Genomic DNA, 25,017 nt, shown 5'->3' on the forward strand with positions numbered 1-25,017 from the left:
CAGCGGCCGGGAGGGGGGGCGGGTCCAGACCCAGTGACGCAGCGCCTGTGGCAGCGGCCGGGAGGCGGGTCCAGACCCAGTGACGCAGCGCCTGGGCAGCGGCCGGGGGGGGGCGGGTCCAGATCCAGTGACGCAGCGCCTGTGGCAGCGGCCGGGGGGGGGCGGGTCCAGACCCAGTGACGCAGCGCCTGTGGCAGCGGCCGGGCCCCTGTCCGTCAGCGGCAAGGGGCGGGGCAGTGCGGGGGCCGTTGAGCGCCAGCCGCGGAGAGGCGGACTCGACTTCTAATCTCCATTAAACCCCCACTTGGAGCTTCAGCCCCATTCCCAGCGGCTGCCCGCCCCGCCTGCCAACCAGTGGCGGTGATGAGAGGAGCCGGGGCTGCGGGCCGCGGCCGAGCGGGAGGCCTGTGATGTGTTTGTGCCGCCGCCGGCCTCCCTCGTCCCCGCTTCCCCCCGCCGGCCGTTGATGCTGCACGGCACCGTCTCTGCGTCTGCCCACAGCCGCTCTGCACGACCACGGGCCTCGGCCTCTCCCCCGCCCGGCTCCGGAACTGATAGCGTAAGGCCAGGCCGCCAGCGGGCCACCAGGCTCGGTCGGCCATGGAGCTGCTGCTGTGCTGCGAGGTGGCGACGGTGAGGAGGGCGCTGCCCGACCCCAACCTGCTGTGCGACGAGCGGGTGCTGCACAACCTGCTGACGCTGGAGGAGCGCTGCCTGCCCGCCTGCTCCTACTTCAAGTGTGTCCAGCAGGACATCAAGCCCTTCATGCGGAGGATGCTGGCCACCTGGATGCTGGAGGTTCGTGTCTCAACGACGCCCCCTTCTCCCCGGTATCCCCCCCGCCACCGATATCCGACCTCTTTACCACCCTCTCGACCCCTTATCCTCCTCAGTTCCTCTCCGATGTCCGACACCAAACCCACTTCCAATCCCCAGCCCTAAGCCCCCTCAATCAATTCCCCCGCTATCCGACCCTTTTCCCCACTCCAGTCCCCGATCCTCTCTATTCTACCTCACCCGGGTAACCTCCCCCCCCAGGATCCTCTCTAGTTCCCGACCCCAGAAGCCAGCTTTCCTCCCCCGCCTGTGTCCCCAGATTCCCTCTGTCCCCCTCGCCCCACCTCCCCGGATCATTGCCCAGCACTTTCCTCCTCATCCATTCTCGGTCACCCCCCACTTCCCCTTGCCTTGGTCGGCGCAGAGTCCCGGGGACCTTCCCCCTCCATCAGCCCTCTGCCGCAGGCCGGGGATCACGAGGGTTTTACTTGAGTAGCTGTGGCAGGTTGACACAGGCCCGAAAGTGTGGTCCCGAGTTTGCCCGGTGTGAGGGGGCTCCTTGCCGGGAGTGAGGGAGGCGAGGGGACTTCTGTCCCGGTATGTGGCTCCAAATTTGCCCTGTGCGATGGGGATCTCACAAGCTGCTCCTGGGGCCATATTTCCTTGTTTTTGTGGGAAGTCTGACTTTAGTCTGAGCGAGGGAGTGGGGGACGGGGGTTGTGCGTGGGCGTGGGGCTGAGTGGAAGCAGACTCCAGATGTGTGGGCTCCGATGAGGACTTGCATCAAATGAGTGAGTGGGTGACCTGACCTTAATTGTGAGAGTTGACTGCAGTGTTTCAGATGTGAACATACTTTTTATTTTTATTATTGTTCAGAAATAGACTGATTGTGATTGACTGAATCATTCCTTGCTGACTAAACCTGAAGTAGGTGATTATTGAAGGCTGGTACCAGGGCCTCTCTCTGATTATATTACCTTGCATTCCTAATTTTTTAGCCCATTTTCTCCCCAGGTCTGCGAGGAGCAGAAGTGTGAGGAGGAAGTCTTTCCTTTGGCAATGAATTACCTGGACAGATTCTTATCAATTGAACGGACAACCAAATGCCATCTGCAGCTGCTTGGAGCTGTCTGTATGTTCCTTGCATCCAAGTTCAAAGAAACCATTCCTCTAACAGCAGAAAAACTTTGCATTTTCACTGACAACTCCATCAGACCATGCGAGCTTCTGGTAAATTTCACTGCCTATTGCTGTCTGAATGCAAACAATGCTGCAAAATTTTATTTGGGACCAGTAATTCCACTGTTTAATATTTGCCTTTTGTAGGCAATTGTGAAGGTGATCAGCTCAAAATTTAATTTGGAACGTTAAACTATATCCAAATTTCCAGTAATTCATGTCTTATTCTGGGCACAATTGAAAATGTTGAAGTTAGTTTTTTTTTTAAAGGTAGTTTCCCTCAGATACATGTTTGGGTAAATGTTTTCTTGAAACTGCCAAAGGATAACGGAACAAAACAGAGGCCATATAGTCCCTCAAGTCTATACTGCAATTCAGAAAGGGCACTGTTGAACCATTGCTGAATTCACTTTCCTGCAGGATTCCATACTTTCCATGTTAATGTCGGTGTATGTATAATACAACTGATCCATACCTGTCACAATAAATTTGAAATCCTTTGACCTAGAGATATTTTACCTCACTTTTGTCCAAAATTATCAATATTCACCTTGAACCTCTGCGCCCTGGTTCTTGACGACAGCTGGGGAAATAACTGCAAGAGGTATTGAGGCACAGAAATTATAATGAGAGATCAGTATGTGCTATTGTGAAGGACATATGTTCTGCAGCAGTGTGCTCTCAGCAGCTGGCTTTGTCATTGTTAAATAAAATAAAAAAGCTGAGTCCAAACTTTGAAGTATATTGAAGTGCTGTATGTGCTAAAATCTGTCCCCTTTTAACACTGAAATCAATGATCTAAATGGGCTGTAGCTCCCTCTGGAGGGAGATATTCAATATTTAGTCCAAAAAGATAATCTGACAAAAAGCCAGCCATATGTCCATCACACTGTTTTGGTTTAAAATGTCTCCCTTTGAGATTCCCGGGCATTGTTTATTTTGCTCTCAAATGTTGCCTCTCTTTATTAAATTTTAATATTGCCCATTATATATCTTTATTTGTCAGGAGTGGGAGTTGGTAGTTTTGGGAAAGTTGAAGTGGAACCTTGCAGCAGTGACCCCACATGACTTTATTGAACACATTCTGAAGAAACTTACCCTGCCTAAAGACAAGCTGCCATTGATCAGAAAGCACGCACAGACCTTCATTGCCCTTTGTGCCACAGGTATGAGCACCTGCAACAGATACTGTATGAATGAGGCACCTGTGGGAGAAAGTTGCTCTTGTGATTGCCTATGTAAACCAGACTGCTTGGAAGCTATAGAGGAAAATATGAAATACAAATGGCGATCCTGCTGATGGAGCAAAATTGTTTTTGTTGGAAGAGAATTGGGATTTGTGTACATGGCCCCTTAGCAACTTATCAACATTTTTCCTGGACTTTTTTTTTTTCAGCCAGGTCTTATGTTTGAGATCTTAACATTTAATTCTTCAATTTTGTATGATATTTATTTATTCATCTATGTATGAAAAATATGTTGTTGGCCACTTGCAGTTAACTTGTTCAATTCCAAATTCCTGCATCCTTGTCGATAATGGAGACTCGGTGTAAACCTGTCTGTAATTATGCTGTTGGGTGTTGTAGTACCCTCGAGTAGAAGCGAATAACTACTAAGCAGCATGTTTACATGGGCAATTTTAATTCAACATTTAGACATAAAATTCATAAGAAAACTACAACTAAAAATGTAGGTAAAATTGATTACACCAGCATACTTTGGTCTCGTTCTCTTCTAATGGATTTCATTGAAGACTGTGGTTAATTTTCACTATTTAAACTAGATGTATTAGAAAATAAGATAGTCACAAATTGCTTGAGTAACTCGGCGGGACAGGCAGCATCTCTGGAGAGAAGGAATCGGTGATATTTCGAGCCCAGACCCTTCTTCTCAGCATTTGTTTAATCGAGTTACTCCAGCATTTTGTGCCTATCTTTGGCTTAAACCAGGATCTGCAGTTCCTTTCTACACACTAAATGTATTAGAAAATTGGTTTATTCATGCTTATTTTAAGATTTATTTACTGAATGGATGTTTAAGTAAGTTGGAATTTAATAGAATCCTTGTATGTTTTCACTATACCATTAGCTTTTATTCATACAATGCAATAAACAAAGTTCAAAGATCATTGCAGTAACTATTACAATAGGGCATGTGTAGAATAACCTGGTTACAGAAGGTGGATCCCTGTTCAGGGAGTTAACATATTAATTATTCATATTTTTAAAGCCACCTGTCAGTTATTGTCTAAGTCAAATAAATTTGAGCTTTAATAAAAATAATTAATTGTGAAGCTTCACACAAAGGTTAATGTTGTCGAGGGAGGATATTTTGGCCCTCTGGTTTGTCCTTGTGCTGGAAACTACAATTCTCTACTATATATTAACTAACAACCCAAAAGTATGAAGTGTATAGTTCATGGTGTAATTATAGCATTGCAGAATATCTCCATTGGAAAACCAGTTTATCTTTAACACCAATTCTCTTACTGCAATTGCAGTTTCAAGAGCACTTTTCCCATTTGTATTTAAGTTGAAACCAAAAAATTTACTGATTTCAATAATATTCTTAAAATGTAGGGTTTTAGTGTCAAATAATCGCTGAACAACATTCTAATCTGTAATTGCCATGGCAATTTAATGTGAAGTTTACAGTTAGCTATTTATGCTCAAAATTGGCTGTGAATAAAGTCTTAATTCTGCTTTCTGTTTGATATGTATAAAATAGTTCAACTCAATAAAAATGTTCTAGGCAAGTCTGGTTTCTGGTTTAAAAGCTGGGGTCCAGAGAAAATGTTGCATCCATGCAGATTACTCGGGTGAAAAGTATTCCATATTCCCTGGCATTAACTTTGTACTGTGCTGACATTAGCAAATTTCAAATATTAACACTAATTCAGCCTGAAGATACTTATTACATTGGGATTTCATGTTCATAAGCCACTAAGTATTGCTAATCTCATTAGTAGTTCTGTAAATTACCCATGTTTGACTGACACACCTGATGATTACTGTGTTGTAGGTTGATTTACCAAATCTAAGCATAATTATTGTTGAGACAAATCGCTAAATCCATCTTAATTAATCCATTCCAAGTATCCAAGCCAGCGGTGCTAGCTCAAAGGGCCGAATGGCCTCCTCCTGCACCTATTTTCTATGTTTCTAATCTATTGCCTGTTTTGCAACATTAAATTGTTTCTTGAATGTTAACATGCATGTTTTCATGTCAATTTTATCTTGTATCCACGTCCCGTTCTTCATAATTTTATTTATAACATCCAACTAAAGATCGTTTTTTGGCTCTTTTTTACCAAAAAAAAAATGACTGAATTAATAATACAAATCATAGTAGTTTTTAAACCTTCTCTGATGTGTTTCTATGATTTAACCCATGTAACTCAATGTTTTTATTGATTGACTATTTTCTTTCATGTATAAAAATAATAATTAAAAAATACTAGATTTCTTTAAGTATCCATCTCCACCTAATTTTATTAATGATGGTGATGGGTCTTGTGGTGTGGATAGAATATAGTTGGGCTTAAGGTTCAGAGTATTTAATTTCATATTTTAATATTAGTCTTGCATATTAGAAGTCTCTTAGCTCACCAAATTTATGCTGACAACGCCACCAACTCTTTTCCTCCACTTATTTTCCTGTAACCAATTCTCACAACATGCCCATCAACTTGAACCTGGTATTTCAGTCGCCCAATCATACAAGGGATAATTTACAGTGACAAATTTACCAACCAACCTATATATCTTTTACATATGGAAGGAAAACAGAATTGGGCAGATCCCCATGTGGTCACTGTGAACATGCAAACTCCAAACTAACAGCACTTGCGGTCGATCTAACCTAAGTTCCTGGCGATTTGCAGCTGTGTGCTGCCCTCTTGAAAAGTAACTGGCTTGTATTTACTTGCTTATAATCACTCCTTGTGGTCTTCCAAAGATGTCCCATTTGATTTATAGCAGGCAAATGCAGCAGTGAATTTGCACCATGCAAGTTCCCAATTGAACTGAATAATCTATAAAACATTTTGTGCAGGTAGATATAGAATTGGAGCATTGACTTCTATAATTTTCAGTAGGGATTTTTATTTTTGCTAAATTATCCCCATCTAAGTGATTTGAAATGTTCCCACTCTTTTTGTTGAAGAAAATTCTCTCCTAGCTTGGTCGGTGAGCTGGTAAACTCTGTGTATGTGTGTGTGTGTGAAATAAATGTCCTGCCCTCAGGCCTTTTGTGAGCTTGTCAGTTTGAATTCATATCAGTTGGACGGTAATTTCCATGATTTTCAATACGAAAAGATGAGGAGGTGGCTCCAGACAATGGTGCCACACTCTCCTGTTGGAGACACTTGCCTTGCCATTTGCAGTAGTTAATTAATATGCTAAAAATAGAAGCCATTGATACAAATCACTCCCTGTTGCACAACAAAGAAAGAACACGTGGAGCTTTGAGAGCCAAGTTTATGGTGCTTGCTGTGGAGGAAAGCAAGAGTGGCGATAGAGGCTGCAAAACGTTTTAAGCGAGGCATTAGTCTCTAGGTCTCTGGCTGTTTGCTAGCTATCCTTATTTGTGTTGTGAATGGCATTTAAAGGAACCTACAATGTTATTCGGAATTGAAATTGTGACTACATGTGAAAGCAGACCTACCGCAGTGTTGGTTGGCAGGAGTACTGTGGTTCTTTATTCAGATTTTCATGATCATTTGCTTCTGGGATGCCATTTTACTGAAAAGGGAACCATATGTTCTGATTTCAAATGTTAGAATTAATCTGAGTTCTATTTGAATCAGTTTGCTCAGACGTTGATTTATGTAGAAAGTGTGTTTATAGCATACATAGAAAATATGTGCAGGAGTAGGCCATTCGGCTCTTTGAGCCAGCACTGTCATTCAATGTGATCATGGCTGATCATCCACAATCATGTTTTCAGCATGAAGACTATTTTAGAAATTTAATTTAAAATCATATACAGGTGTATGATTGAAGCTTTGAAGTTTTTATGGTGTTTATCCCTATAGATTTCAAATTTGCCATGTATCCACCATCAATGATCGCGACTGGAAGTGTGGGGGCAGCAATATGTGGACTTCAGCTCGATATTGGCTTCTATTCACTTTTAAATGACAACTTGACAGATCTCTTGGCCAGCATCACACACACAGATGTGGTGAGTACACTATTCAAAGGCTCTGACGTAAGGTTGGCAACCTACAGCTTGTCAGTGGGCATTCTCAGTTTTGGAACACGTATCCATTTTCAATTAATTTTGCTGTTAATGCTAACATTTCTTGAATATTAACACTTAAATTTATGTAACATGAAAATTAGTCAGCTGGGGAAGATTGGTTAATTTTAAGCAGCATCAAAATCTCAATGTTTAAGGTACCCGGATTATATAATCTGAGTGTTATCTCTATTTGGGCATTATAAATGAAAGTATAGTAATCAGAAGTAGCACAGTTATTACTGTTTCATAAATGGTGCTGTGCTTTTTTGAGTAGGAGGTGATGTTAAACATACTTGTTCACTATTTGGTATCATTTTTCATGTAGCTTTATCTTTAATAGTATTTCATTCGTGTAGTTGGTGTGGACATAGAGAATGTTGCAATCTTTATATTTATGAAATAAAATTCTGAATGCTTAATATTGAATGTATATTACCAATTATAGTCATTTAAATAAATGAAAGCAAGAGTGGTTGATTGTTGTTCATTTTGCCATGGATTTTTTTAAAATTGCATCCATTTTGGAAAATCTCTTGAACATGGTGTATAATATTGTCTAAATATATTAACTTTTGTTAAATTTACATGGTCTTGCTTTTCATGCAAGTTGTTCAAATGGACTGTTTTACTGGATGGTAGCATTGTCGTTGGTGGGGAGGGAATGATAATACACAGAGGATGGCTGAGAATCAACTTATTACATCAGTGGAAAAGCCCATTGAGAAAGGAGAGTAATAAACTTCAGCTGTTATTACTCAAGTTTTTAAACATTCAGCTGTTATATTTGAGGATTTCAGCCTTTCAAACATTGATCTATTTCAAACTTTAAGTACATTGTGATTAATTAAATTAATACGTCTCTTTATCATGATGTTGCTATGTTATCCATCAATTGGTAAGTGTTTGATTTTCTCAAAACGTATCTTATTTGGCATGAAGGCAGATTGTCATGAGTGCTGCTGTAGATTTGGGTGGTCTTAATCATGCCTTTTCCATGATGTTTATTTACCAGACATGGTACACTACATTCAGCACGTTGTGTGACACTAAGCGACAAGTGCAACGCTTGTTTACCGCAATGAGATGTGGAAATAAATTAATTGAGTGTTTTTTATGCAAAAAAAAACATACATATTTTCTCCTCCTTTGATAGAGGAGCATTTGTGTATAAAGAAATTTCAAAGTTTTTTAAGAACAGAGGATATGTTTTCTAAATTTGCCAATTTAATGGACAATTTTGTGAAATGCGAGTCCTTTTCAATGCTTGAAATCGGGCCTTGTAGATTAAGGCCTGGTCTTAAAATATTCTGCATAGTTTAGTTTATTATCACGTGTACCGAGGTACAGTGAAAAGCTTTTGTTACGTGTTAACCAGGAGAATATCATTTTGTTTACATCAATTGATGTTGCACAACTACAATAATTAATCCTTCACACAACTTGCGCAAGTAATAAAACATTCAAATCCATCCAATAAATGTCCCAAGAAATTGTTAATGCTCGGTGACAATTGAGAAAAGACAATGTTATCCCTTTGCAAATATTGGTCTCTTTTATTGGGTCATCACAAACCTATCCTGCAGGCGATAGATACACTGTTCTCCCACAATAGACTTGAAGCAAGCATCAGTGCAGATACACCCATGTTGGGAGAAGTTTATCATAACGTTATGTAGGAAGTACAAGGGAAGGTACTGAGCACTGATTAGGGCAACATTGGAGGGCCAACTGGAACAGGGTAGCGATCCAGTATGCTTAATTAAGTCCCCTTTCATGATTTTTAGGGATTAGAGACCTCGGTGGACCTGCAGTTGAATGTGATAGAGGAGGATGCTGTAATCTGAAGATCTGATGGGTGAAACATCACCCATTCCTTCTCTCCAGAGATGCTGCCTGCCCCGCTGAGTTACTCCAGCATTTTATGTCTACTTTTGTGATGGAGAATGAGGTTTATGCGGAAGAATTGCATCTGAGGAACTGAGATTTGTGGGTGCTTAATTTAGACTGCTTGTCAGCCTGATGTTGAGTACACACAAACACTGGCCGTTCAAATCTCAATTACATCGACTATAACTGCAATCTTCAAGTAAACTGCTGTTAAACAATATGCTGGCTTCAACTTTCAAGTAAATGGTTAGATCCAGCTGAGGGAAGTGTTTTCAAACCAGTTTGTATACTGGGCTAGGTATGTGTCTGCCATGTGTACACACACAGTGTAACTAGTGAGGATAGGATTGGACAGTCAACATTATAGCATGACATTGCACATAATGGAAAATCCTACTTGGATACAGGAACTGATCCAGAGTCGAGAAAACATTGAAAATATCTCAAATGTCTACAGTACTTGGAATTCCCGTGCAATTTTGCAATTGGCATGCAACCTTCTGTAAAATCAAATAAAGACAGCTTAGTAACAAGTCAACTGATATACATGGTCTATTGGGGTCATTATTGCACTTAGAAAAAAATATTAATTGTAACTTACCTTTTCTCATCAATTGGGGACAACCTTCCTAAGTTGTTCCTATCTTTGTTTTTTCTAGATATGCAATGCACATCAAATTTGGTGAAGTAGAAGGTGAAACCTTTACCCACCATAGCTTTTTCCGATCATGATCTTTTTCAGGATTTTGGGCCATGTTCATTTAAGATTCACCAATTTTGTAGGATGTATTCCTGGCAATTTCTGTCACTGAATTCCAATTCAAGCTTTCCCAGCAAGTCAAGTAGTGCATTTTCCTATCTGATACTTCTGTCACTGTAAACAGGTGTTCAAAGAAAATAACAATAAACATTTAAATTCCTCCACAATTTTTCTCCGTGGTATGCAGTAGTATCAATTAATCACTATTCACAGCGCAAGCCAATCTTAGAGTTAGAAATTTAAACATTTGTAGGTCAGTCTCAAGTGTGGATAATGTTGTTGCACATGTGTTAACGATCAAAAAATTTGAAGTGGTTTGCCATGGCTTAATATAACTTAGTGGTGATTAAAAGGAACTGTAGATGCTGGTTTATACCAAAGATGCAAAATGTTGGAATAATTCAGTGGGTCAGGCAGGAAACATGTTCCCGATGTTGGGGGAGTCCAGAACCAGGGGCCACAGTTTAAGAATAAGGGGTAAGCCATTTAGATGGGAGACGAGGAAACACTTTTTCTCAGAGAGTTGTGAGTCTGTCATTCTCTGCCGCAGAGGGCGGTGGAGGCCGGTTCTCTGGATACATTCAAGAGAGCCAGATAGGGCTCTTAAAGATAGATAGTCAGGGGATATGGGGAGAAGGCAGGAACGGGGTACTGATTGGGGATGATCAGCCATGATCACATTGAATGGCGGTGCTGGCCCAAAGGGCCGAATGGCCTACTCCTGCACCTATTGGCTTTCTTCACTACCTGCTGTGCCTACATGCTTACTTTCAGTGACTGATTTACAATCATACCCAGGTCTCGTTGCACCTCCCCTTCTCCTAACCTCTCCCAGCCTCATAGCATCTTTCTCGCAGCTCACACTAAAACCCTGCTTTGTGTCATCCGCAAATCCTCTTGTCTAAATCGTTAATATATATATTGTAAACAACTGGAGTCCCAGCACCGAGCCTTGCGGCACCCCACTAGTCACTGCCTGCCATTTGTGAAAGGACCCATTAATTCCTACTCTTTGCTTCCTGTCTGCCAACCTGTTCTCTATCCATGTCAATACTCTACCCCCAATACCATGTGCTCTAATTTTGCACACTAATCCCTTGTGTGGGACCTTGTTAAAGGCTTTTTGAGTGTCCAGATACACCACAGCCATTGGCTCTCCCTTATCCATTCTACTTGTTACACCCTCAAAAGACTAAGCAAGCATGACTTCCCCTTCATAAATCCATGCTGACTTTGACCAATCCTGTCACTGCTTTCCAAATGCGCTGCTATAACATCTTTAATAATCGATTCCAGCATCTTCCCCGCTGCTGATGCAAGGCTAACTGCTCCATAATTCTCTATTTTCTCTCTCCCTCCTTTCTTAAAGTGAAGTTTCATTGTCTATCCTTCAGTCCACAGGAACTGATCCAGAGTCGAGAAAACATTGAAAAATGATCACCAATGCATTCACGATTTCTAGGGCCACCTCCTTGGGTATCCTGGAATGCAGATCATCTGGCCCTGGGGATTTATCTGCCTTCAGTCCCAACAGTTTACCTAACACCATTTTCTGACTGGATTCCTTTCAGTCCCTCCCTCCCACTAGATCCTCAGTCCCCTCGTATTTCCAAGAGATCGTTTGTCTTCCTTAGTGAAGACATAACCAAAGTATTTATTGAACTGTTCTGCCATTTCCTTGTTTCCTGTTATAAATTCACCTGTTTGACTGTAAGGGACCTACATTTGTCCACTAATCTTTTCCTTTTTACATACCAAAAGAACCTTTAACAGTCAGTTTTATCTTTCCCGCAAGCTTTCTTTCATGCTCCTTCATCCCCCTCTTAATGAACCCCTTTGTCCACAGTTGAGTTCTAAATTTTTTTCCAGTCTGGTTTGCCACTTCTGGCCAATTTATATGCCTCTTCCTTGGCTTTAACACTATCCTTGACTTCCCTCGTCAGCCGCCTTCCCAGTTTTATTTTTTCGCAAGACAGGGATGAACAGTTTTTGGAGTTCATCCATGCGGTCTTTAAATCTTTGCCATTGCATCTCCACTTTCAACCCTTAAAGTATAATTTGCCAGTCTATCCTAGCCAATTCCCATCTGGTATCTTCAAAGTCTCCTTTATTCAAGTTCAGGTCTAGTCTCTGAATTAACTGTGTCACTCTCCATCCTAATTGAGAATTCCACCATGTTATGGTTACTGTTGCCCAAGGGGCCTTGCACAACAAGATTGTTAACTAATCCTTCCTCATCACACAATACCCAATCTAGGATGGCCTGCCCTCTAGTTTGTTCCTCGACATATTGGTTTAAAAACCCATCCCGTGTACATTCCAGGAAATCCTCCTCAGAACTGTTCCCAATTTGGTTGGCTCAATCTATATGTAGATTAAAGTCACCCATGATAACCGCCTTTCCCTTCGCTACACACATACCTAATTTCCTGCTTGGTGCTATCCCCAACCTCCCTACTGCTGTTTGGTGGTCTGTATACAACTCCTACAAGCATTTTCTGCCGTTGGCTATTTCGCAGTTCTACCCATACCGATTCTACAACATCCAAGCTAATGTCTCTCCTTGCTATTGCATTAATCTCCTCTATAACCAGCAATGCCACCCCACCTCTTCCTTTCTGTTTATCCGTCCTGGATATCAAATACCCCTGCATGTTAAGCTCCCAGCCTTGGTCACCCTGGAGCCATGTCTCCAGAATTCCAACTACAGGTGCACAACCTTTTATCCGAAGTTCCAAATAACGAAAAGCTCTGAATAGCGGACATTTTTTCGGTCCTTGAAAAAAGGTCCTTGAAGACGTTCACCGAGGGCGGCCCGCAGAGGTGACAGCGGAACCTCTGGTCGGTCCTTGAAGAAAGGGGAACTAAATCCCCATTCATAAAAGAGAAGGTGAGGGTATATTGCGCGGGAGGATTAATAATTGACAATCTGCTGCTGCCTGCCCGCACACAGTGTATCGTGAGTCTTGCGTGGGAACATTTTAACTCAGCGGGCAGGTAGCAGCAGATTGTCGCTCCCTTCAGTTTCACCCCACCTACACCCCTCTGCTTCCCGGCCATGTGTGTGACCCCTTCCCTCCCCTCTCCAGCTCCCCGCCCATTGCACCGGCGCGGGGGCTTTGCACTGTCTTCACGTCGGAGCCAGTGCCAGTCACCGGAGACGTCAGGACCAACGGGACACTGGCCCCCAGGCCCACTGCAAGCACGGAGATCCCAGAGACCCACAGCCAGCAGCAGCCCAGCCCCGCTCCAACTACAGAGGAACACGCTCCCCGTAGGGACAGAAGCTGATGGTGTGCAAGTACGTCTTGGGGTTGCGGATGAGGGGGCGCAGCTCGGGCTGTGACGTGTCCGGCTACCCCCCTGTACAGGAGCTGAGACTGGGAACTGTGGGGTTGTTTGCAGTTGCAGAGGGAGGGGGTAAGGGCGGTACAGTTCCCAGTCTCAGCTCCATTCTAGGGGGTGACCGGAGACGTCAGGACCAACGGGACACCGACTGCAAGCACGGAGATCCCAGAGACTCACAGCCAGCAGCAACTCTAGCCCAGCCCCGCTCCCACTCCAGAGGAACCCGGGTTGCGGATGAGGGGGCGCAGCTCGGGCTGTGACGTCTCCGGCCACCTCCCTGTACAGGAGCTGAGACTGGGAACTGTACCGCCCTTGCAGGTGAGCAGGAGAATGGGGTTGTTTGCAGTTGCAGAGGGGGGGGCAAGGGCGGTACAGTTCCCCAGTCTCAGCTCCATTCCAGGGGGGTGACCGGAGACGTCAGGACCAACGGGACACCGACTGCAAGCACGGAGATCCCGGAGACTCACAGCCAGCAGCAACTCTAGCCCAGCCCCGCTCCAACTCCAGAGGAACCCGGGTTGCGGATGAGGGGGCGCAGCTCGAGTTGTGGGCGAACTGCCACTTGTCGCTATAGCGACCCATCAGGGAGCGGGTTCCTGTTGGTCCTGACGTCTCCGGCCACCCCCTGGACAGGAGCTGAGAGACGTCAGGACCACCAGAAGCCGCTCCCCGATGCGCCGCTACAGCGACAAGTGGCAGTTCGCCCACAGCCCGAGCTGCGCCCCCTCATCGGGACACCGCCCCCCAGGCCCACTGCAAGCACGGAGATCCCAGAGACTCACAGCCAGCAACAACTCTAGCCCAGCCCCGCTCCAACTCCAGAGGAACCGGGGTTGCGGATGAGGGGCCGCAGCTCGGGCTGTGGGCGAACTGCCACTTGTCGCCGTAGCGGCCCATCGGGGAGCGGATTCCTCTGAAGTTGGAGGGACAGGGAGACACAGCGGCTTTTGAGAATGGTGGGCAATCACTTCCAAAGTTCTGCCCACACAGTCAGTACGCTTCTCCTACACTTGTCTCCCGCACTAAGATCATCTCGCAGAGAATGATCCCAGCCTAACCCTCCCTATTCTCTCCTATTCTGCAAGAAAAAACTACATTGAAGACTCAAACTCGTGATTGAGTAACTGCCGGGATCGAGGCGCAAACTCGCGACCTTGCAGATATGAGCCGAGCACTCTACCACTACTCTAAAAATCTTCCATTCCGAAAGCCGAAAAATTCTGAATTACGAAAAGTGTCTGGTCCCAAGGCTTTCGGATAAAAGGTTGTGCACCTGTATATCATATCCCTTAACTACTAACTGTGCTTTCAATTCTTCCACCTTATTTCGAATGCTCCTTGCATTAAGGCACAAAGCTTTCAGGTTAGTTTTTCTTATCTCCCTTCTACCTTTTACCTATGTTGATATGCTTGTTATCTCCCTTCTCCTTTCTACCTATGTTGAACCATTTGCACCGTTTCTCCTGCACCATACTTCAAGATATTCAGCCCCTGGTATGCAAAGCAATTGACTTTAACCTCTACTGAGAGCAATCTCTGTACTAATGCATATTGTGCTATCTCACTCCAGGTAGTATTAATTCTAGGATGGGGGTCATGTAATACTTTTCCCGACAAACTAAGTATTTATCCACTCTTTGTGCTGCTTAATTCTTGTGGTTAGGAAGCATATGACAAACCTGCTCCCTAATCCTGCTTTGTTTGTTTGCAGACTGTACTTAGTATGCAAGAAAACAGCAGCTAGGATTGACTGAAATGAATGGAAGAATGAGATCGTTTCCTTACTTGTATTTGCCCGAGTTGGCAGCTATTGGCATCCGTTCAGTTTTCCAATTTGAGTGTTTTGCATGTGGAGTAACAGTAGGGTGATGCAGCTACAGAATAGAATAATTGTTGGTTATTATTCCATAAGACCTCGGATCCTACTCACAATGGGAAGCACGGTGTAGTAGGTTACCCTGTGCCAGTGAGCTTAAAAATCAAAGCAAAATGTGTTTTAGAGAGCTAAGCGTGGTAATAAGTAACTTCGCGTGCTGAAGTTACCATGGTTTGTTTTAAATACTGTTATTGTAAACATTACCTGTAACGTATTTTGTGCTGGTTTTAAGACTAGTTGTTGAGGCTTCATCAACTGTCATGTACTTAAACAGTATTGCACAATTTAAATCATTTTTACACTTGTGAAATGTTCCATTTGAATAAATAGAAATAAACAGGGTTGCTGTTTAGACAAGAAAACAGGCCCATTATATAAAAATAAATTAATTCAATGCACACCTCAAAAGGTTTTCATAAAATACTTTTTATATATTTAAAAAAAAACAGATTCCAGATTTGAAACAACTTCAGTGTTGGGCTCAACCAGCACATTTTGTCAAACTTCCTTCGGAAATTGGTCAGTCATTGTAAAAACTTGTTGCTCTCCCTTGTGTGAATTTTTTAAGCACCATTTCCCCCCCCCCCATTCATTTATATAAAATCTTCAGCAACCATCCCCTCCCCATTATAAAAAGCCGCAATCGTCTTTGCCCCTCATCCTCTTGTTCATTTAGCAGAAAAATAGTAGGTTCCTATGTTTTAGTGTTGCTAGGGAAGAATACCGTGTCCCACTGCCAGAGTCTAATTTCCTGTGTTCTTTTGTTCCTAGTAATTTTGAAGTGGTGGATTAGGTCACCCATGTTCCACATGCTGTTAACAACCAGTAATAATGGGCACCTTTATAATGGATAAAAATGAATCCCAGCATTTTGTTTTTCTTTCTTGTGCTAATATGTATGAGTCTTCATTTCAATACACTATTTGTTCAGTTTTCTTAATTAATCAAAAATGTTGGTGATTAAGTCTGCCATCTGCATTTTACTGCTGTGCAAGGAAAGGAGAGTTCTACACTCTTAACAGCACAAATATTTTGCAATCAGCCTTATTGGTAACGAATTGCAAAGTCATAAATACTTTATGGGTGTGTTATACACCAGTGCTGAGCTAAAATAGTTTGATAAACCTCTTAGAATCTTAGTAAAATGATTTTTAGCTAAGCAACTAATTAATGTTTTGAAGTGGGATGACTGATGCATTGTTTAAAGGTGATGGTGTTAACCTTTAATTGTCTGAATTGGACTCCAGAATACTGTGGTAAATAGCAGTGTTTCTACTCCCACGGAATATCATTTTAGTCACATCATCCACCAGCCTTAATGCAACCAATCAGACGACCTTTGTTTTGTAAATCTGATGCTGTTTTTTTTTTAAGGATTTGGAAACTCCAGTTTATAAGAAAATTGTTCTAAGGTTTTAAAAGACAAAACTAAAATTAATCTGCATGTGTTGAAGATCTAAAGGTATTCATAAATCAAACATGGAATTTGGGCTTTTTTAACAATTGCCTTTGTTGCGGCATTTTTCTCTCGTCTGTTTACCCTTTTTGTCTGCTATTGCAAGGGTGTTCTTGGTTTAATCGTTAGCATGAAACTATGACGTGCTATGCAGGCTAATGTGTACAGGAAGTAATTTAATTATTATTATTTATTTTTTTTGCTTGGTTGGATGGGACTAGTTTGATAGAAGATTAAATTACAAAGAACTGTTTTTTGTGTTAACATCCACAAACAGATTTTTCCAAGAAGCACTTTTGAAAGGCCTGAGCAGTCAAGCAGGTTGAAAAAGATGGCATTTGGTCATTCCTATCTGCATTTGACATTGTTAACTGGCGCAAGGAAGCAAATTTATTTCTGTCTAGTGGTGCACAAGTTCAGGACTTGATACATTATTGGCTGAAGATGTACTACAATGTTAGAACAGTAATATTTCAGACAAGACTGCATCTACCTTTTCAGCGAAAAAAATTATAACAATATTTACGCAAGTACAGTAGTTGTCATGGTGTCCTAGCATTGTTCAATTCTCACTTAATGCAACCAATCAGACGACCTTTTTCACTTGCTGTTCAATGGTCTTCAAGTGACAGAATAAATAATAAATGACAGAAAAATAGCAGAACATCAGGATGTGCACAAGGTCACTAATAATGGTGGGATGGAGGACACATGACATTAATGTTGAATAGAATAGTCAGACTGAGATTATATAAGAACTAGTTGGGCCAAGGAATTTAGAGTACTGTGTATAATCCTGTTCATGTTACAGGGCATAATGATGGTACTGGATACGATGTTAATAAGATTTGCAGGGATGATGATGGAACTTGCTGATACAGTTTTTTTTTTTTAAAGTGAGTTGAGGCAAAATTTAATTTGTGTGTATAAACTTATCAGGGACCAAGAAAACGGGAAGGATTTTTTTTTTCCCCACAAGAGGTCAATGACTAGAGCATTGGTTTGAGATCATATTTAGAGGAATTAGTGGGAAGTTTGGTGTGTTGAGGGGGAAATCAACTGAAGTTTGGGTGTGAATCTCCTACAATCTGTAATGCTGGTGGAGGCATCATTTGAGCCAGTATTTGATGAAAATACTGGCTGAGCACCTGGTGTCATTTCATAGGAATGCAGATCAAGAATTATGAAGTTCGGATTCAACTAAATAATTTTCTGTCTGGCGTGGACCATGGGCAAAATCACCCCCCCCCCCCCTTTTTTTTTTTTAAATTCTGCAACGGATTCTAGAAAATGAAGTGTTAACCATTGGTAAATCTCCAGAGGCAGACAAAACATTATTTAAACACAATAATTATGACTGTCATAACAGTACTTTGGAGAGTGCATTTAAAAAAAAATTATTGTAACGGTGAGCTTGGAAAAGACCTAACAGCTGCTTCATCTCCCACTACAATACTTTCAGTTGCAAAACACATATGAAAACCACTTTCAATCTATGAAATGTTATCCATTTACAAATAAATAGACTTCCTTGATTTGCTACTTTGTGCTGCAACCAGTGACTTTGGGCTAGATGTTGTAAGGTAGCATGCAGTTATTTATACAATCTTTTGCATCTGTAAACAAAAATATGCTCTACAGATATGTGATGTAATCTCGCATTATGATATTATCTTTATAAAAGTTAGTGCAAGTAGTTCCACTGCTACATTGCAGTTTGAATAATGTGTAAGTATGTAATGCTCTTATTTGGGCCAGGTATGAGAGAGATCTATGTTTATATGATAAAAATGATATCATATGATATAAAATGCGTGGACTTTAACTGCCTTGTAATTAAGAATGATATCCAGCAGTTAGTTTAACATGGCTAAGTGTGATTATTATACACTTGATAGCATGCAAATAAACAGACAACTGATTTAGCTTCAGGGTGGAATTGGTCAAATATCATGAAGAGAAATGCATCAAATTGCATCTGCATGGACAGATTGGATTTTGGATTTTATTTAGCCTTGGGGTTGCATTTATATTTTGAATGTGCAGATGAAAATATGAGATGCACTAAATGTGATTTAGTTGCATTATATTTACTGTTATTAAGCTGCAAAGTCTAGTAAATGTGTACCTTGCCCTTCTGATTGGTGTAAGTCACCACTGGGTAGTCTTACTAACTTGTCTTCCTGATCTGTACCCTGTTCCTCTGGATGTATACTTGCTCTTTCTAATAACTTCCACACAGTCTGCACAACTTGTCTGTGTGGAGGAAGCCCTTCAGTGCCAAGCAGGGTAATTCTTCTTTCATCCATTTCTGAAGGAGCAGCTGCATCAGTGAATGGAGAGGTTCTGTGTAGACGTTGCACCATTCTTAAGCAACTGCAGTGATTTCCTGACTTCTTTCTTCTTTCTGGAGAAATAAATCAGTTTGCCTTTAGTTTGTAACTGCAGCTGTGCCAGATTCACTTTCTCCTTTCCCCCCCCCCCCCCCCCATCATTGCACCAACCCACCCCCACCCAAACCCAGGCTAGTAACTGGCATTGAATTTGTAAAAGGCTGACCTCAAAAGATCCGGTGGGGTCAGTTGAATAACATAACCGGCGGAATGAAATAAGACAATTGTGGGGATGCAGCACAGGAGACATTGCTCTTGCTGATTGTTGCAAGACAATAAGCAGTTTTATTAGTCAACGCAACACAACTGATTCGATATCATTAGTGTTTGTTCCCATGTCCAGTTTTTTTTAAGTTTCATTGAGCCTGTGTGAGTGGTGGAGGCAGGGAATAAATGAATGCATAGGAACAAATTTTATAGCTATGACTAAAGACTGGCATTGGTTTGGACTTTCCAAATATAGAGCCAGCTTAGAGTTGCTGGCATTTAACTGTTAGTCAGATAGTTTTGTTGTACAGATACTTTTTATGATCGAAGGTCAAAAATTATTTTTCCTGTGAACTAAAAAACAAAAAATCAGTTACAAGAATTTGTTAGCATTAGAGAGGGACAATAAAGAGGTATACTGCACAGAAACATTCTAAAATAACTGCAAATAATTAATGGTTTACGTTTCATTCCTAAGCAATTGACAAATATTTCCAAGGTTCTTACGTTTTCTCTCGGTCGTCAATCTATATCTTGGAATTCATTTTTTGGGCTGGATTCTGTTTCTGACCCCATGTCCAAACTCTGCTTGCCAGCCTACTTTCGTCATTCTAAATAGGGCCAAGCTTGCTCTCTGAATGCAAGCGGTGTCTGACAAGCCTGTGTGGGTTATGTACTAAGGCAGACCTCTGTTGTTGGCTCTGGGGCCCGTAGCTCATCATGGTCAAAGGCCTTTGCAAATGTTCTTGAATATCTGAAATTTAAACTTGTTTGAATAAAAATTCTGTAAAATCCTAACTTTAATAAGGGGCAAACTGGTCCCTTTAGTGAGCCCTTCCATTCAGTTACATTGTGTCCGGTTGAATTTTGGCCTAAACAGTATTTTGTGGCATCCTTGCAGTTTTGGTGCTAACGAGAAATTAAAAACGTGAAAGGAAACCGCTCATTTTTTTTGCACCAACTTTCTAACTGACAGAAAATGTTTCTTTAAGCAGTTTATTTTAACTTCTAATTATGAAACTGAAAATGTTATTTAGACAAAGTACATGGAAAATCTTTGGACAATGTTCATTGCAATATATGTTGCATCTTCCTTTGACCTGTGCCTAAACATTTGAAGTATGTCACAGATTGATATTTACCTTGTAAGATTTGGATATTTATGGTCTGGTTTACTTTTCTCCATTAGGATTGCCTGAAAGCCTGCCAGGAGCAGATTGAATCCTTGCTGGTCAGCAACCTGAGACAGATTCAGCAACATCAACAACAGAGGGACCCCTCAAAAAGAGTGGAGGAACTAGACCAGGCCAGCACTCCTACAGATGTGAGAAATGTAAACCTGTAAGGCTGCTGGAGCAGAAAAGACCCTGTGTGATCTTCCCTTTAGAAATAAATCTTGTTTTTTTTTTCATTTTTAAGATGCTCCCACATAGAAAATATCTAAAGCTTTTTAGAAAAAAAAACTGATATTAAAAACTCTGGTGCCTATGGTGTTCTGCAGAAGGGAATCCCACCATAAATGTTTGCATAATTGCTATTATATTATCGATGAACATGCGTTAAAAGCATAAAATAGCTAGCTAAATGCAGGCCTGTGTATGTGGGATCAAATTATTAGATATTTACTGTTCAATTTTATGGTGCATACACCCTCTTCAGATTTAAATAAATGTCTTATGATTTGTGGCTCAATTTGGATGCAAAGCAATAGACTGAGGATTTGAGGAGGGTTGCTGGGAAATAACCTCTTTTATGAATGAACCATCTTCAGTGTGGAAGGAATTTAACTGCCTTAAGATTTTGAACCTTGTATCTTCCTTCGAAATTAGTTACTGGAGGATTACCCAGCATCTGGTTGTACACTGGGTATATATTTTGCCTTGACGGTTCAGTGCTTGCCCAGAAAGTTTTTTTTTTAAAATCAACTTTAATTTGTCTCTGTTTTTAGGTGATCTTGTCAATGTTGTCACTCTTCCTTCAATTTCATTGTTCATCTCTCATGTGGATCTTTAAAAAAAAATTGTCTGGGAGATTTGGGCATTGATAGCAAGGTTACATCTATTGCATGCTCCCAACTGTCCTTGAAAAGGCATTGAATAATCTTCTTGAGCCACTGCAGTCCATATGTCAAGGTACTCCCACCGTGCTATTGGTTAGGCAGCTCCAGGATTCCAGCGACAAAGAAGGAGCATTAACGAGTGTCTTTTAACTTGTAAATGTATATTTTCACTTTCCCTATGTTAGTTTCAGATTTTGAATGTGTTGTTTGTTTCATTTTCCCATTACTTTTTATTGTTTGGTTGTTTCATTTCTCAACAATCATGTTATATAAATATCAGTTTTTGGTTCCTCCTTCAGAAATGGTTCATTCAACTCACAACAGCATTGCTCGCTCCACATAGAACTGTTCCTTTAACTGTGGGCCAAACTTGAGTTCATCCAGGGTACTCTCCAATCCAACTACCAGCTAGTTGATTACATTTGCCATGGAACTCAGCTGATGTGAATCTTTTAGTCATACTTATTGATCTCGCATACACTTCAACTGTTTGACTACCTAATATTTTAAAGGATGGAGAAACTCCATACTTGCATTTGCGAAGATGTGTAACATTTTTCAAAAAAGGTGATTTCCAAAGTGTATTTGATTTTTATTTTGTGAAGACATTGGCCCACAGTTACCATTATTGTAAACCATTTCATTTGAAAAGCACTTTGAATATATTTCCCAAGGAATGAATGGAATGGTTTATGAAATTGACTTGTTTACCAGTTTCTGGTGTATTATATAATTATGGTGTTGCTGGAAAAAGAAACAATACTTTATAAGGAAGACATTCCAGTGTGGGTTGCTACATTCCGCAGATGTTCAGTAACTTCATGTATTGTCGGTGTCACAGAGGGTTCTTGTGTGCCAAGCTATGACATTGCTGGTGCAAGAAGCAGCAAATATCATGGTTCACAACTTGTTATTTGAGAAATTTTGTATTGTCTACTTGAATTCTTCTGCTCCATCATTAGGACATGGTTGGTAAAGAGTTTGGGAGGTTTATTTGCACATGTTTTGATAATGATCTGAAATTGCAAATTACAGCCATTGATTGATTAAAATGTTGATCTAGGGATTTGTGAAATGCTGGGCTAAAGGTATTTGAAGAAATAGGTTTTTGCTGAAGTGGAGCAGCCTGACCTGGGTTGATGAGGACAGAAAATGGAGTATGAATCTTTAATTGCGCTGCTATGAAAAGCTATGATTTGTTTCATTCTTATTCACATTAACAGTACTTGGCTGTATTGTTTCACTGAGTGTGCTGCTATTTTATAAACATTTTTATAATATATTATTTTACCGCTTAAGTTTCAAAATCCTGGGAAAATGAGTACATTGATTTACTGGAAGTGCCCATGTATGGTTTTTTCCAATAGTGTTTCATGATTTTCTCTTGTCACATTCTACAAAGACAGCATAGTTACCTCAGGTTTACTGGACAATAAAATGGTTACCATTCACAATACCTCACACTTCTACAGTTTTTGGGGAGCCTTGAAGGCATTATTATCTTTGAGATAAGGTTGAGCACGTTGTTGTACATTGTTGCCTCAGCTGAGAGATGCACAAGAAGGTTGCACAGACATAAGGCTCCCTACTGGGCTCAGTAACATTGCCATGTACCTCATTTACTTTCAGATGCACAACTCTGTTCTTAAACTTTTTGCTTTACTGAGTGATGCCATACCAATACAATGTTATTCTCTCACAATGTGCTCTTGTATTTTTTTGTGATTGTTCATATGGTTAGGGATGAGTAGCCAGCATTTATAGCTTGAGTACAATGTGGAAAACTTGTGGGGCAGTTGATGGATGCAAGGCTCATTTCAATAGATTTGTGAATACATATTATAAAAAGCCTTCTTTGTTCAGTATTGAAAAGGCTTTTTATTCATTATATAAAATGACCTTGATTGGATCATAGATGGTTTTATGGTGTGAGGGAAATAGGCATATCTATGGACAATAAAGTCACTTGATCCAAAATGTACCTGCGTGTTTGTTTTTATTTTCTCACATCAACTAAAAGATGCAACCTTTTGTGCAGTATGGTTTTATTTAATACTAATGTTGAAACCAGGGAACGTAGCAAGGTGATGCAAATGGCTTCCAGAAAATGGGGCGGCATGGTGGTAGAATTACTGACTTGGGTTCAATTTTGACAACGGGTGCTGTCTGAACGGAGAATGTACAGTGCCCTGTGTACAGACAGACCCATCAGTTATTTATTTGCCTCTGTACTCCACAATTTGAGATTTATAATAGGAAAAAAATCACATGTGGTTAAAGTGCACATTGTCAGATTTAATAAAGGGTATTTTTTTATACATTTGGTTTCACCATGTAGAAATTACAGCAGTGTTTATACATAGTCTCCCAATTTCAGGGCACCGTAATGTTTGGGACACAGCAATGTCATGTAAATGAAAGTAGTCGTGTTTAGTATTTTATTGCATATTCTTTGCATGCAACGACTGCTTGAAGTCTGTGATTCATGAACATCACCAGTTGCTGTGTGTCTTCTCTGGTGATGCTCTGCCTGGCCTGTATTGCAGCTATCTTTATGCATGTTTTGGGGGCTAGTACCCTTCAGTTTTCTCTTCAGCATATAAAAGGCATGCTCAATTCGGTTCAGATCGGGTGATTGACGGCCACTCAAGAATTGACCATTTTTTTAGCTTTGATAAACTCCTTTGTTGCTTTAGTAATATGTTTGGGATCATTGTCTAGCTGTAGAATGAACCGCTGGCCAATGAGTTTTGAAGTATTTGTTTGAATTTGTACAGATACACTTCAGAATTCATTATGCTGCTACCACCAGCAGGGGTATCATCAATGAAGATAATTGAGCCAGTACCTTCAGCAGCCATACATGCCCAGGCCATAACACCCCCACCACTGTTTCACAGATGAAGTGGTATGCTTTGGATCTTGGGCAGTTCCTTCTCTCCCCTACACTTTGCTCTTGTCATCACTCTGATATAAGTTAATCTTCGCCTCATCTGTCCACAAGACCTTTTTCCAGAACTGTGGTTGCTCTTTTATATACTTCATGGCAAACTGTAACCTGGCCATCCTATTTTTGTGGCTAACCAGTGTAGCCTCTGTAATTCTGTTCATGAAGTCTTCTGCGGAGAGTGGTCATTGACAAATTGACACCTGAAGAGTGTTTCTGATCTGTCACATTTTTTTTTTATTTGGGGATTTTTCTTTATTATAGAGAGAATTCTTCTGTCATCAGCTGTGGAGGTCTTCCTTGGCCTGCCAGTCCCTTTGTGATTAGTAAGCTCACCAGTGCTCTCTTTCTTAATGATGTTCCAAACAGTTGATTTTGTTAAGCCTAAGATTTGGCTGATGTCTAACAGTATTATTCTTGTTTCTCAGTCTCATAATGGCTTCTTTGACTTTCATTGGTACAACTTTGGTCCTCATGTTGACAAACAGTGATACAAGTTTCCAAAGGTGATGGAAAGACTAGGTGCTGAGTGCTCTCTTATACCTGCATTAAGGAGGCAATTAAACACACCTGAGCAAATACAAACACCCATGAAGCCATTTGTCCCATACATTATGGTGCCCTGAAATATGGGGGGGGGAAACGACTGTATAAACACAGCTGTAATTTCTACATGGTGAAACCAAAAATGGCCTTTAATATAATCTGACAATGTGCACTTTAAGCACATGTGATTTTGTTCTATTACAAATCTCAAATTGTGGAATACAGAGGCAAAAAAATAAATGATGGGTCTTTGACCCAAGCATTATGGAGGGCCTCCATGTCACCGCATAGGTTTTTATGAGGTGCTCCCATATTCCAAAGACATGCAGGTTTGTAGG

The 25,017-nt window shown here is 41.2% G+C and overlaps 1 protein-coding gene across 2 annotated transcripts; it reads left to right on the forward strand.

The window, feature by feature from the left end:
* Window positions 1–230: 230 nt before the first annotated feature.
* Window positions 231–23,163, forward strand: LOC129707749 (G1/S-specific cyclin-D2-like). 2 transcript variants are annotated; one of them, XM_055653014.1, is made up of 5 exons: window positions 231–798; window positions 1,792–2,007; window positions 2,963–3,122; window positions 6,992–7,140; window positions 8,985–10,172. In XM_055653014.1, exons 1-5 carry the CDS (start codon window positions 601–603, stop codon window positions 9,042–9,044), a joined length of 783 nt encoding a protein of 260 aa, XP_055508989.1. In that variant the 5' UTR covers window positions 231–600; the 3' UTR covers window positions 9,045–10,172. The 2 variants fall into 2 exon arrangements, with proteins under 2 accessions (XP_055508989.1, XP_055508988.1); XM_055653013.1 differs by lacking the exon at window positions 8,985–10,172 and adding an exon at window positions 20,317–23,163 and having other exon boundaries at window positions 235–798.
* The last annotated feature ends 1,854 nt before the right edge of the window (window positions 23,164–25,017 follow it).

This window comes from Leucoraja erinacea, chromosome 22 (genome assembly GCF_028641065.1).
Source record: "Leucoraja erinacea ecotype New England chromosome 22, Leri_hhj_1, whole genome shotgun sequence".
In the NCBI taxonomy this organism is placed as follows: Eukaryota; Metazoa; Chordata; class Chondrichthyes; order Rajiformes; family Rajidae; genus Leucoraja; species Leucoraja erinaceus.

Coding starts and splice junctions, on each gene's coding strand:
- LOC129707749 (XM_055653013.1), top strand. CDS start 601: ATGGAGCTGCTGCTGTGCTGCGAGGTGGCGACGGTGAGGAGGGCGCTG. Junction 799..1,791: donor TGGCCACCTGGATGCTGGAG/GTTCGTGTCTCA, acceptor TTTTCTCCCCAG/GTCTGCGAGGAGCAGAAGTG. Junction 7,141..20,316: donor GCATCACACACACAGATGTG/GTGAGTACACTA, acceptor TTTCTCCATTAG/GATTGCCTGAAAGCCTGCCA.